This window comes from Platalea leucorodia (genome assembly GCF_965183815.1).
Source record: "Platalea leucorodia genome assembly, chromosome: 22".
Classification (NCBI taxonomy): Eukaryota; Metazoa; Chordata; class Aves; order Pelecaniformes; family Threskiornithidae; genus Platalea; species Platalea leucorodia.
This window is the reverse complement of record NC_138844.1, coordinates 5,211,970-5,225,090: the sequence shown is the minus strand read 5'-3', so window position 1 is coordinate 5,225,090 and position 13,121 is coordinate 5,211,970. Positions and strand designations below refer to the sequence as shown.

The 13,121-nt window shown below is 40.4% G+C and overlaps 1 protein-coding gene across 3 annotated transcripts in view; it reads left to right on the top strand.

Moving 5' to 3' along the window:
• The window catches only part of NPEPPS (aminopeptidase puromycin sensitive), a 39,503-nt gene that overhangs the window by 10,880 nt on the left and 15,502 nt on the right, over window positions 1–13,121 (top strand). For all 3 annotated transcript variants that reach the window (XM_082331874.1, XM_082331875.1, XM_082331876.1), the window contains exons 3-9: window positions 6,862–6,939; window positions 7,990–8,111; window positions 9,019–9,126; window positions 10,063–10,263; window positions 10,690–10,786; window positions 10,892–10,925; window positions 12,374–12,488. In XM_082331874.1, the coding sequence (XP_082188000.1) occupies window positions 6,862–6,939; window positions 7,990–8,111; window positions 9,019–9,126; window positions 10,063–10,263; window positions 10,690–10,786; window positions 10,892–10,925; window positions 12,374–12,488 (755 nt within the window). The remainder of the gene's footprint in view (window positions 1–6,861; window positions 6,940–7,989; window positions 8,112–9,018; window positions 9,127–10,062; window positions 10,264–10,689; window positions 10,787–10,891; window positions 10,926–12,373; window positions 12,489–13,121) is intronic.

Genomic DNA, 13,121 nt, shown 5'->3' with positions numbered 1-13,121 from the left:
TAAATCGGAAAGGTACCTAGGAATAAAGTCTCTTTCCAGTCAAATCGGGAAAAAGACATAAAATAGAGAGGATCTTTATTGTAATGTATGATCTTTGTTGTTTTCAGAGCTGATTTCCCTTTCATAGGGGTCTATTTTTCTATTCTTTAACAGTGACATGCTCTGCTTGTAACTTCAAAGCATTAACAGTAGAGCTTAATGAAGACTTAAACCCAGGTACACTGGAAGTGAGTTTCTGTGGCTTAAATTCCTTCATTCTGATTTTTCGGATAGCCTTGAATGTGGTGCTCTGGACAGACAGCAATAGGAGTGCAGCACTCTGGCTATCGTATAGGCACTCACCTCTCAAACTGTTGGATCATCAATATTTGAATATTTGTTGCCTATTTAGTTATACTCAGGCTTCATGGGGTTAAAACATATCTTTCAGTTTGGTAAACTGCCAACTAGTATAATGGCTTTGGAAGTAAAATTGCATGAAATTGGCAGGCTATTTGCTGGCACCTGTTGATACAGATCAAGTCAGTCTTACTAATGCTTCTATTGTGCGCAGCTTTTGGGTAGTAATTGTATAACTGGTCTCAAAAACAGAGTACGAAATATAGCCCAATCAACCAACAGAAATATCAGCCAGGATTTAGTTACTTAGGGGAGCCTCATACCAATTGCCTATATATGAAAACCAGTGAGAAGTTAGTGACGTTTTGTCCTTTAAAGGCCCTAGCGAAGAATCGTTACCTCTTTTAGTTCTGTACCTCAGTGGGGAGGAATTTGTCTCACGCTTGTCTGTAAATGTGAGACAAAAGATAATTGGTCACTTATCTTCTTTTAAGTGTGTTTCTGTTCTGAAAAGTGGCTGTGTGAAAAAGAGACCTTGTTCAACAGATACCTTTCCCTTGTTTATGGAGGTGTTCTGGTGACTTTTGTGCAGAATAGTTTATTCTTTTCCTAATCATTCTTGTAAGTCTTGAGTGCCTACGGCACTGTGGCTTGTACAACAAGAGAAACCTTAACTAGAACTGTGGGCCGGGCTTTCCCTGCCCTCCTATTCACTCTTCTCAAGATGGATACAGCAGAGGGTAGAACTTAGTCTTTGGAATTTTAATGCAGATTTGCAGGGAAATCAGATTATTGCCCAATATTTGAGAGGAAGCGGAGGGAGGATCTCTGAAGCTTTAAAGTCAAAGTAAAAATTTTTGCTGCGTAATCCACAATTGAGCGATCAGGAATAATAAACCAGGAGAGATTGATTACGCAGTACTTTGGAGTAGAAAAATGCTCTGTTTCATCATAAAAATAGTGTAGTGATTGTATCTGGAGGTTGTGGATTTGCCGTTTGTGCCAGGTATGCTGTAATGGAACAAAGCTACTCCAAAGACTGAGTTTTCCGTTGCTGAAGTTATGACTGGCTCCTCCCACTAATCATAACGAGCAATTGGTTTTGTTTTTTCCAGAAGCTAGTTTTTAGTATTTGTAGTCAAATGTTTATAGCGCAGCGTTAGCGTTTAGGTGCGCACGTGCTGTACTACCTTTGTCCAAATGGTTGACTTTGCTCAGCTAAATGAAGAACTGAAAAGGCATTCCTAAGCAAGTGGGTTCTTAAGGTAAATTTTAGGGGACTGAGTTTCATACTTACTGAATGCTAAGTAGTTTGAGCTTCTTGTGAATCTCTTTTTTAAGGAGCTGTGGAGTTGTGATGGAGTCATAATCAGTGAATTATACTGCCTTTAGCTTGGAAAGCTTTTCAGATACCGGGGGATCTAAAGCAGCTTCTTAAATTTAGAGATGCTTGGAGGGTAGTAGTTGGCAATTTTGCGTAGAAAATTACCAGCAGCCGTAGTGATGTTTAGCAGAAATAATCAAGTGAACTTTGATTTGTACTTCAACCTTTAGAAGGTTTTAAGGCCAGAACTCATTGTTTTAGTCTTTTCCTTCCTGGTATGGTAGGGACATGCTTGGATGCTAGTGCTGGATGCTGGTTATACCAGACCCTCAGCTGACATTTAAAAACAACAAAAGATCACTAGTGCTTATGGAAAGCTGAGCAATGTGACCCAAGTGTATCTGAGCAGTGCTTAGTTTCACGGTGATCGTAAGGCAGTCTGAAATCATGCTGCTGTGGAAAGGGGCAATGACGCTTGTCCTCACCCCCTCCCTTCTGTTGGCATTCGTGTTTGTGCTGTTGAGCAGTCGTGTGGATCAGGAAACTGCACTGGCTGAAAACTGCCTCTACAAGGGGGGACAAAAAAAAGCAGCCTGGAGACAGATGATCTTCCTGATCCTGATGATTGTATGCGAATGCCAGTGGAAGGGAGGGAATGGGAACAGGCAGCTGGGGCCAGGTGGGAAAAATTAGACTACTGTCTCCGCCCGTAGTAGACTAGATTTGTTTAAGCCAGTTGTGAAACCTTTCTTTGTTGTAGAAAAGCTCATCTTCATCCTTTCTTCTGGAGAGGACTTGATGTGACAGAATTTTTAAGGGTAGGTTTTTTAAGGAGGCCTGAGCTGCGTTGGCATGGACAGTTTGGGAATATCTGATAGGCGAGATTACTTCTGACTCCTTTAAAGGATTTTACAACCACTGGTTTGAAACACGTGAAAAGATGCGAAAGGGCTTGAAAGCATTAGCGTTCCCGGGAATTGCATCAGCATAGTTCAGTGGCTAATGCTGAAGGAGGACAGTGTGTGCTATGTCAACATGTAGATGTTTTAAGCTAACGTGTTTAATTTGCAGATAGAGTAGGCAGAGTGCACCCAGTCACTGCAGCTCAGTTGATGAATGCAAGTTCATTAAGCCACCATACCTTAATTGCCTGTGACTTCTTCATGCCATGGAATGAGGGCTACTTGAAAAAATTCCATCGCTTGCACTTGGCTTTGCCTTCACTTTGAAATACATGCACGTTTGACATTGCTTAAAACCTCTGGCTAGGATCCACATTCATAAGCATGTAATACAGAAATGGGGATCATTAATTGATGTATCCATCTGGTTACTGTGCAATTTAAGGCAGTACTCTGTAGAAGGGCTGTAATTTATTTAACATGCTATTGTAAAATTCGATATGTAGTGCTCTGAGTTTGGGAGGGTTGCTAGATCCGATTTTTATTCATTTTTTCCAAAGGCATGGAGCACTAGCAGCTTTTTCTTTTCTCATGCGACTTGGTCCAGACTGTGTGCTAATGTGCTAGTGATTAACTTGCAACCTTGCAGTGCCAAACTCTCCAAAGTTAGTAGGCTGCCAAAATTGTGTTGTTCTCTTCAGGAGCTTTTGTGTTCAACACTGTTAGGAATTCAGACAGCCTTTTACTGCAATTACATCTTTGTTATAAGCAGTTCTCTTAAACGCTAACAAAAAGTATTGTTGATGGTTTTCCGTGGTTCTTTTGCTCTGGATTAAATTATTGGCACTGAATAGTTAGTTTAAAAAAAATGTAACTTTGACTCATTTATATTCTGTTGTTTCGGAAACTGATATATAAGCAGCTGCTTTGAGAATTACAAAAAATTGCTGGAGTTGAGCATGGAAATTCTAGAGACCGACTCCTCCTGAGTACATGTCTTGCGAAACTGTAAATGAGCGGTACCTTTTGTTGGAGATGTACCCTTGGCGTTGCTTCTAGGTGTTCTTCAGAGGCGAGTCGTCGCGGCAAGCGGGGCAGTCCTGGGGTATCGCAGGGCTTTGGTGGTCGGTGTGTGCTGGGAGGGCACAGCGCCGCTCATGAGGTGGCTGCTTCCAGCCTATTTAAGCTATAACTTGTTTAAACATTGTTTCTAACCTTAGGGTAATTGGGATCTAACACTGTAAAATTAAGGTTGAGAAGCTCTTTGTAACAAGGTTGCTTTCTGTGGTGTGTTAATGCTTTCCCAGGCTGTTGCAGGGGAAAAAAACCAAAGGTCTTCACCACCTTCTGGCACAGGTGATGTTTACCTGGGTCTCTCCTATGGCTTTCCTAGGTCAGGTTAAAAAGGTTATAAAGTAGTGGAGCTACAAATTCAAATACACTTAGGAGGACTTCACATTTGGGAGAGGAGGAGGGGGAAATTTAATATTCATTGTCAACTTTTGGCAGAAGATCTGCATAACACGCATTCTTCTGTATTTCTCAGTTTCACTAGGTTAGAACTATGATCCTGAAGTCATGGTATTGTTTGTCTTTGGTATCAGATTGTTTCCATTAGAAGTTGTAAAAAAATACAAATGTTTTTGGTTTGCTGTGGTCATTTTAAAATACATGGGGGGGGGAGTGTTTCTGCATTCTTGTGCTGATCTTTATCAGATGTTTCTCAGGTTTTCATTTAGCCTCTGACCACAGGCTGACAGCTCAGCATCTGCAGGTTGTCCGGCAGTGGGATTCCTCCCAGGCAGGCTGACAGAAGTTTCTGACAGGTATTCATCCCGTCCTTCCCTCTGACCGAGGTCACTAACATGCTGTCGCAGAACAGCAGCTTTGTGGTCTGTTGGACTCTTAACGATAGCCGGGGTCAAAATTCATCAGATCTAAACGATGGAGTCAGCAATCAGCTCCGCTCTCTGTTGCTTGGAAGCCCACTTTCAGACTAGTGTGTTGTACATCAGCGTTGTTCCCCTGAATATCTTCTCTCCACCTTTCTTATAACGTCTCCTTTTCTGCCTCAATATTCCACAGTTATAAGAAGAAAAGCTAAACCTTTACTTTTTGTTGCTCATTGCCCAACGCTTGCTGGCATTGTCCTTGGCATGTATTCTGTTTAAACGGTCTATCTCATCCCTCTTAGAGCTGATTTTAAAAATCTTGGAACTCCTCAGTACAGTCACTAGACTGTAGACTTTAGAAGTCTAAAGTTCTTATACTTGATCCTGTAAAGAATTTTTTCTATTGAGTTTGTTTCTGTACTGTATTTTTTTTTTACAGCTAGAATTCTTTTATTTTAAGTGTTTATGTATTATGTACCCTAGCACGGTGGTTAACTCTGATTAAACGCTGAGCAGAGCACTGTGAAACCAGTAGTTAAGACTAATGTATTCATGCAGTTTCTGCATTTATGTTCTCTGTGAGCAGAGGTTGGTATTAACTCTGACTTAAGGCTGAAATCATACTATTCCAGAATAAATAGCACTTTAAATTTTATGAAAATAAAAACATGTTTTCAGTTACTTTTGTCACATATGGAACAACTTAGCTGAACATCTTGTGATTGTGCTTAGGCTTCCTCTGAAACCGAATACCTGGATTCTTGTAGTGATACTTGAGCGTGGAAGACAGGTCGTTCTGTAAATTAAATTGTTGTTTCAATCAAGCTTTGTTGTTAGAATTCCACATAATGAAGAAGTTGATATAGTGGTACATTTTTCTTTTAGGATGTATCAGCACTTTCTAGTGTTCCTTTTTGTCCTTTTTTCTGTGACCATTCGAAACTACTATCTATTTCAGTCGACAACTGAAGCTATTTACTGAATCCTTCTTCCTAGGTCAATTTTGAAAGTACCTGAAAAGGTTGCTAGACCCTTGCTGGCATTTCAGTATCCCAGGTGTGTTTTCACTTCGATTTGAGTGATGTGAGTGGGATGGGACAGGCAACTTGTGCTAGGAATGCTAGCACATTGCTTTAAACTGGTCTGTGCATTTCCCATATCTTTCAAAACTATACTGAACTGCCAAATGTTTATTGTATTTATAAATCCGGAATTATGCATCAGTATGTCTGCATAGAAAGATGTATTACTGTGTCCAGGCTTACCAAGTTTGGTAGTTCAAGATGCTGATGTGTGGTGGAAAGCAGTGCTCGTTTGTTTTGGTGCAGATTTGCATTCCTTAAAGATAGCTAGTTATTGCCGTGGTTGAGTATGGAGTGACACAGGTAGCAGAACTAGCAAAGTGAGGTCCTGCATAGCTACTTTGGATTTTTGGTTGAAGGAGCATCGATGTACGTCACCTTGGATGCAGCAAGTAGGACTTGATGAATTAGGAAGGAAGAAGCAACACCAGGTGTTCTCTCTGGGCTCTGCTAACTCTAAGCTGCAGGACAGCTTAATTCCTGTGTGCCGATTCCCTCCCTCCCATCTGTCCAGCTTGGCCTCCTAGTTCGGATGTTTGCATCTACAAATAGATCCAATGCTGTGTAAATGCCGTACTGCTTAATATTCTGGTTGATTTTGGATGCCCTTGCTGAATGGTATATAAACTCCAAGGTAGGTCTCTGGTTCTGAAGACAATTTTTAAATAAAATCAACGTTGTGTTTTTCTTTCTGGTTAAAACCAAACAAAACCACCTTGCTGTGGTTATTAGCATGCTTTTCAAAGTGTGATCCACAAATTAATTAATCATAAGCATCCCCTTTGGAATAATTAGTGAGAATCCTGCTGCACTGATGTAAGCGTTTAATATTGAGGGGAAGTTTTGTGCAATATTTTAACATTTGTCAGGATTGTAGTAGCTGTTACCAGCGTTCTTGGTGTTGTGCAGGATACTGTTCTTACTGCAGGTTTACAATTTAACAGTACAGCTTTCATTACTCGGCACAGCGGAAGACTTCCCTGCCACGTACGAGCGCGGCGTTCTGATGGACGGGACGCAGGGCAGAGGGGGAAGGAGCATGGTGGTGGTGCTTTGAGTCTGTGGCTGTATAGTCGGATGTAAATGTGTTAGATTTATTTGTCTGAAGCAAGGTAATATAACATGGAACTCCGACAATGGGTGGTGTTTCTTCGGTTGCTTGCATTTATATCGTTCTGGATTATTCAAAATCTTCATTGATTTGTTCAGTAACTATAGTGCGTTGTTGGGTTCGGCCGATTCAGTTAATTTTGAATGTTCATGAGTTACGTAAACATGTCTGGGGCTTATTTCAAACAAAGTAGTCTGTTTTTCTCTTTCAGAGGTACATGCCACAGGGTTCAACTATCAAAATGAGGATGAAAAGGTTACTCTCTCCTTTCCCAGTACTCTTCAGAAAGGTAAGAGCTATTTTCATGCTTTCTGCTTGCTTCAACCATGTGTTTAAGATGTTTGCACTTGAAAAAGCTGGAGTAGGACAGTTCTGTCTCCCCTGAAGTTTCTGACTGCAAATGTAGTGCTCCCTGGGGAGTCTGTCCACTGTAAGTCACTTTGTGAGACTTTGGAATTGAAAATGTTGTTTCACAAATGGTGATGTTTGCTTCCAGCACCAGAGGTGACTGTAATTATTTACCTGCTATTGGGAGTTAGGCTCAGAAGCTGTTTATGTTAGCTACTGATGATCTGTTTTCCTCTTACCAAGAATGAGCTAATCTGAGTTACTGCAGCATTTTCCTAGGCGTGAATATACTAATTCTTTTGAAACTGCTGCAGTTTTTTTTGCTCTGAGGAGTTTGTCGATTGAAACTCAGCTCCTCAGTTTGAATAAAACAGTTTTATTTCATCTTGACAAATACAAATGTAAAGATTCTAGGGTGATAAAGCTTTAGTGTTTCATTCTGTGGGATGCTGGCATGCTGATCTCTGATCAAGATCAGGTTTTTTCCCCTTTTGCACTGAGACATCGAGGGCAGAATAAATCCTGAGACTAATTGACTTAGGAGCTTGAATGCAGCCAGTGCTCCGTCTTGGCTTTTGTAGTGGGTTTCATAGGGTGGTGTTATTACTTAGTAGCCATCCTATACTGTCTCAAACTTTACTGACAAGTAAGGATTGTAGGATCGGACTTCTCAAATGGCTTAAGGGAGGTCTCTCCTGGTTGTTGCATTGTGTTTAGAAATGGGACTGCAGCAGCCTTTGCCGATCGAGTGCTAAAATGCTGTGGTGAGTCTGGCTTTGCCTGCATTGGTCTGCTGGAGCTTATTTTATGTCAGGAGAGTGAAGGCTTTGAGGGAGGCTGGCAAAAAAGTGATGGGTGGAGATGAGTTGAAGGGACATCTTATTTCAGAAGGGCAGTCGGCCAGCTGAGTAGCCTGGCCTGAAGGTCCAGACCAAATAAATGTTCTGTTTGGCACATGCAAATAACAATGCCCCATCTGTTTCTGTTACAGGGACAGGGACGCTAAAGATAGACTTCGTAGGGGAGCTGAATGATAAAATGAAAGGTTTTTACCGAAGTAAATATACCACCCCTACTGGAGACACACGCTATGCTGCTGTCACTCAGTTTGAGGTATGGGCTATATTTTTGTTTTCAGGGAATGTCCTTCTTTATGTAGGATTTATGCTTAGAAGAAGCAAAGACACGATTTCCTAGCTTTAGCTATACCCTCCGGGTAAATTTCAAAAATCCATATTTATTTGCTCTTTGCTCTTAGTGTGGATGGGTAATACTAAAAGCAGCCTTTACATTGCGACTTCAAGGTCAGTAAATTCTGGATCTGGCAAATTCTCCAGCCAAGGATCATGCTGATGTGGGATGCATCATATATATACAATTGCTGCAATGTTTAAGCATTTAGATGTGCTCAAATATCTCTGTATAACTTTCCTTTAAGAAGTATGTTAATTTTTTTAATAGGGCACTGCCTTTATCTCAGTATCTTAATAACATCCCAAATTTGAGCCAGATACTGTCTCAAGTATTATGTAAACCCTGGACATGATGACAGAATTTCATACCATCTTGTAATTTCATAGTTATCTGCCTGGTTACATAAAAACATGGAGTACTTACCTCGTACAAATAGAACATTTCTTGGGTGCAGTCTACTGACAGAATATAAATAGGTGGTCTGTGCGTACAGTCTGTGAACGCCTGGGTGCCCTCTCTGCTTTCACATGACTGAGCTTTGCTCCTGTCATGACTCTGCTAAATTTTGCTCAGACTGTAGAATTCCATCGGAGCACAGAGTGCTTTTCAGCTGCATTTTTTTTTTAAACCGAGAGTGAAATAAGTTATAACAGTAAGAATAAAATGCTCTAATGCAGAGGTCAAGAGTGTCAGCGAGGAGACTCTACATCAATGACTAGCCATCATTCACCCAACTTCTGGCCTGTAAAATCTGCTGAATTTTTGTGTGTGTTTTATTGCCACAATCTCTTGTGATTTATTTGTTTAATGCTCTTATTTCCTTCAGGCTACTGATGCTCGCAGAGCTTTCCCTTGCTGGGATGAGCCTGCTATTAAGGCAACATTTGATATTTCTTTGGTGGTTCCTAAAGACAGAGTAGCTTTGTCAAATATGGTAAGTTCTTGATGGGCAAGTAAACAGTGCTTTAAATAAAACTGTAATAACGCTAGCTGATTATTTGATAGTTAATAGCATGTCTTGGTAACAGACAGGAATATAGGCTGTCTTGCTAGCTATACTAAGCAGCTCCAAATTGAGACAACTTTTGAAAATATTATATTGTGATGTCAGATGCTAGCACAAAACCTAAACAGGTTGTACAAACCACAGTCGTGTTTGGTTAAAAAAAAAAAAAAAAAAGTCTTAGCATATGTCACGCCACGTGCTGCTTGATTTAAGAGTGACTGGGGAAAAAAAAGTGCCTTTGCATGTTTATATAGCTGTTATAGCTACATAAGCAGGCATAGCACTTGAAATAAATAAGCATGTTTTCTGCCCTAGAGACTTTTTGACCAGAACTGGGGTACAGTGTGCAAGTAGAAGTATCTCTGTCACAAATACGAGTGGGTATTTTCAGGTTGTTACTCTAAATATGGCGCAATTATCTCTAGAAGATGTTGCTGGAGAAGAACAAGACAGTTTAAAAATAGACTTTTTTATTCTAGTAGCTAACTTTCAGTTACCGGTAAAGTCTAGCCTTGCCCACTGACCACATGGTTATGGTTTCTGTTTCAGAATTTAAAGTGAAAGCCTGGTGCCTTGCTGGGATGTGGGTAATATTCTCTTTGAAGGACAGCAGCTGATAGCAGATGTGTTCAGCTGCCTTTGCAGTAATGGAATATAACGTATATATTATAAACGTACAGCTCCATATGTGACGGGGCATTTTTAGTTAGGAGGGGAACTACATTGTGGTCTGTATTTTAAAATCATAAAAGAAGTCCTTTCATTTTAAATGCGTGAGTCATAATGATGGAATAGTTAGTCAAATGTATTGTGTAATACAGTTTCGCTTCCATGAAACTAACTGATTCCCTTTCATGTTGAAAGAATGTCATTGACCGGAAACCATACCCAGATGATGAAAATCTGGTGGAAGTGAAGTTTGCTCGCACCCCTGTAATGTCGACGTATCTTGTAGCGTTTGTGGTGGGAGAATATGACTTCGTAGAGGCCAGGTCCCTTGATGGCGTCTTAGTGCGTGTTTACACTCCTGTTGGCAAAGCGGAACAAGGAAAGTTTGCATTAGAGGTAAATGCGCTCAGAGTGACTTCATGACAGGCTGGACATAGCGCTCTCCTCTGTTCAGTCACCTAAATCCATGCAAAGCTCTTGAGGGGGGTGTTTGCCTTAATGGCTCGGAGAGACCGGGCTTGATATTAAGCAGAATTTCAGTTGTGGACAAACTAATGTTTATAATGACGAAAACATACGCTTTAATTCAGTTCTGATTTGGTGATGTAGACTTTGGACCAAAGTTGATGAGAAGTACCGAAGGGTAGGCTGCAGCCTGGAGAAAAAGGGTATGAGAGTTCCAAACCGTTGGGCTCTAGAAGCTGGAAATGGGGCTTCTGGAAGAAATCTTGTGTATGCTGCTTTCTTAGGCTCGTTTCAGTCATAAATTTTCAAGTTTTACTAATTGTTCCAAGTTAACATTTGTCCTCTTGTTTCTTACAGGTTGCTGCTAAAACTCTGCCTTTTTATAAGGACTACTTCAATGTTCCTTACCCTCTTCCTAAAATTGATCTCATAGCTATTGCAGACTTTGCTGCTGGTAAAGTAACTCACTTTATTGATGAACTGTATTTTATTTGAATTTTAAACATTTAGGAAGAGGTGTGTATCAATATCAATAAACCTTTGTATTTATTTTATAAAGGTGCCATGGAGAACTGGGGCCTTGTTACTTATAGGTATGCTGTTAAAATACTGTCTTTCCCCCTCTTTGTTCACTAATTCTTGGAAGTAATTGGATTAGTTCTAGGGAGCTGTAATTACTGGGTATCATCCCAAATAAGACTGAGTAAATACCTTCAACTCTAGCTTTGGTTTGGATAATTCTAACTTCTGCAGCAGCGTGCGTTATCGTACAAATCTTAGGAAGGCAAGAATGAGCTATTACAACTACCGTCCAAGGGTGTGAGATTTTTAAGTGTCTGGCAGCACTGCCTGTTCTACAAGAGAACTTTCTTGGCCGCTTTTTTCCCCATAAAAGTTATGTACTTACTGACACAGCTGGAAGAGTTTCTTGTTTTGTGTTGTAGGCAAGTTGGTAAATTTAGCAACCACAGTATAACCATGTGGATATGAGTAAATCAAAAATATTAACTTGCCTTCCTTTTCAGTTTTTTTTTTTTGTGCATCTGATCAAGCTTTTGTACTTTTGCTTGATACTATTACATTATCTGTGCTCATTGTTAGAATGATTTTCCTTCATTTTGTACAACATTGGTCTTGTAAGCTTTGGACTTTAAATCCTGAAATAGTTTTAATTTCTTCTGCTAAACTTTTAATTTGGCCTTAAAAAATTGAAATGGAAATTTGAGCCCAGGTTTAAAATCTACTTGTCTGCTTATCGCAGTTCTGATGAAACCTGATATTTTACTCCCTGTGGAAAAAAGAAATTTGTCCTGGATGAGTAGAATTTTTGGAAGCCTTTCTTAATTGTGCTGTTAATTTTTTTTCCCCCTTTACGCTCAATTTGGCACGCTTGCTTTATCCCTTTGGGGACAGAAGGTTGGCCTAATCTGCAGGCACCATCTATGTTTTGAGATGCACGTTTTTCCCCTTTGAGTTGCAGCGGTCCAGAAGCCCTTTCTGACTGACCCGCTAAGTCCTGCTCATGACAGGGGTGTTTCTAGCGGAAGGTTGTGTGCCTGACCTAGGGAGCACTTGCGTGTGTATGCGTGTGTGCACGTGTGCCCTGCGTGGAGAATCTTGTGCATCTGCGGTGGTGAGTGTAACGCGGCTGGTTGTGCGCTTGGAAGAGCTGGAATTCCTTTGGGGATGAGGGAGGCAGAGAAGACTTGCTGTGCATACCTCATGCAGTGCGAAGGGAGTTACAGTTAAGGTTCCTAGATTATGTAGGTGAGCTATTTTATAAATGAAGGATAAACTTTCTTGTTCCTGTCTGGGTTTTTGCACTTGTCTTCTTGCATGCCATAAGGAATTATTGCTCCAAAGCATTCCAACAGCTGTGGAACTTGCCAAAATAATTTAATGTTTAAACTGAAACAGCTTTTGGTTTTTTTCAATTGTACTGATCACTTTTTAGCTTGCTTAGGTAATTTAACCTACTTTTGATTGTGTTTTTTCCCTAGGCATGTACCACTGTTCAGTTGTCTTTCTCTCTTAAATACAGGGAGACTGCATTGCTCATTGACCCCAAAAATTCCTGTTCTTCATCTCGCCAGTGGGTTGCTCTGGTTGTAGGACATGAACTCGCTCATCAGTGGTTTGGAAACCTTGTGACCATGGTATCTAACAGTTACAAGTTCTTCTAGTTTTCTTTGACGTGTGCTTCGTATCGTGTGTGTGTTCAAGTGCCCCTTAATAGCAGGCATGCTATCTTTAAAATAAAAAAATGAAATATTTAAATAGTGCTATATTACCACTTTCTTCTTTACTAGCATGTTCTTTGGAAGTATTCCTAGATCTTTTCTATGTGAAGTAATGTTCAGTTGTTGGAATATAGTCCTAGTTAGAGCTGAGCAGGTGTTCCATGGAAATTATTTTGGCCAGTCAGCTTACTTAGAAGCGATAATCCGCTATTTTCCTTTCAGGTAGGCATGATTCACTTCTCAGGCTTTCATCCCAAGCAGTCGTATCAGTACCAGCTCAGCGTTGCAAATTGTTCTAGGCCAGTAGCTGAAAAGTTGCTCAGTAGTAACTCATATGAATTACTTTGAATATATGGGGAGCCAGCTGTCTGAATGGTTTGATGTTTAAGTCATTTTGGTGAGAATAACTGCATAGCTGAAGCAGCAAGACTGAAATCTGTAAATAAATTCCATTTAGTGCTAAAAACTGAAACCTGTATTTGTCAGAGCTTCTGCTGTTAACAAATGGCTTCAGCTTCCTCTGTTACTTAGCTCTGCCGTTCCTTTTCC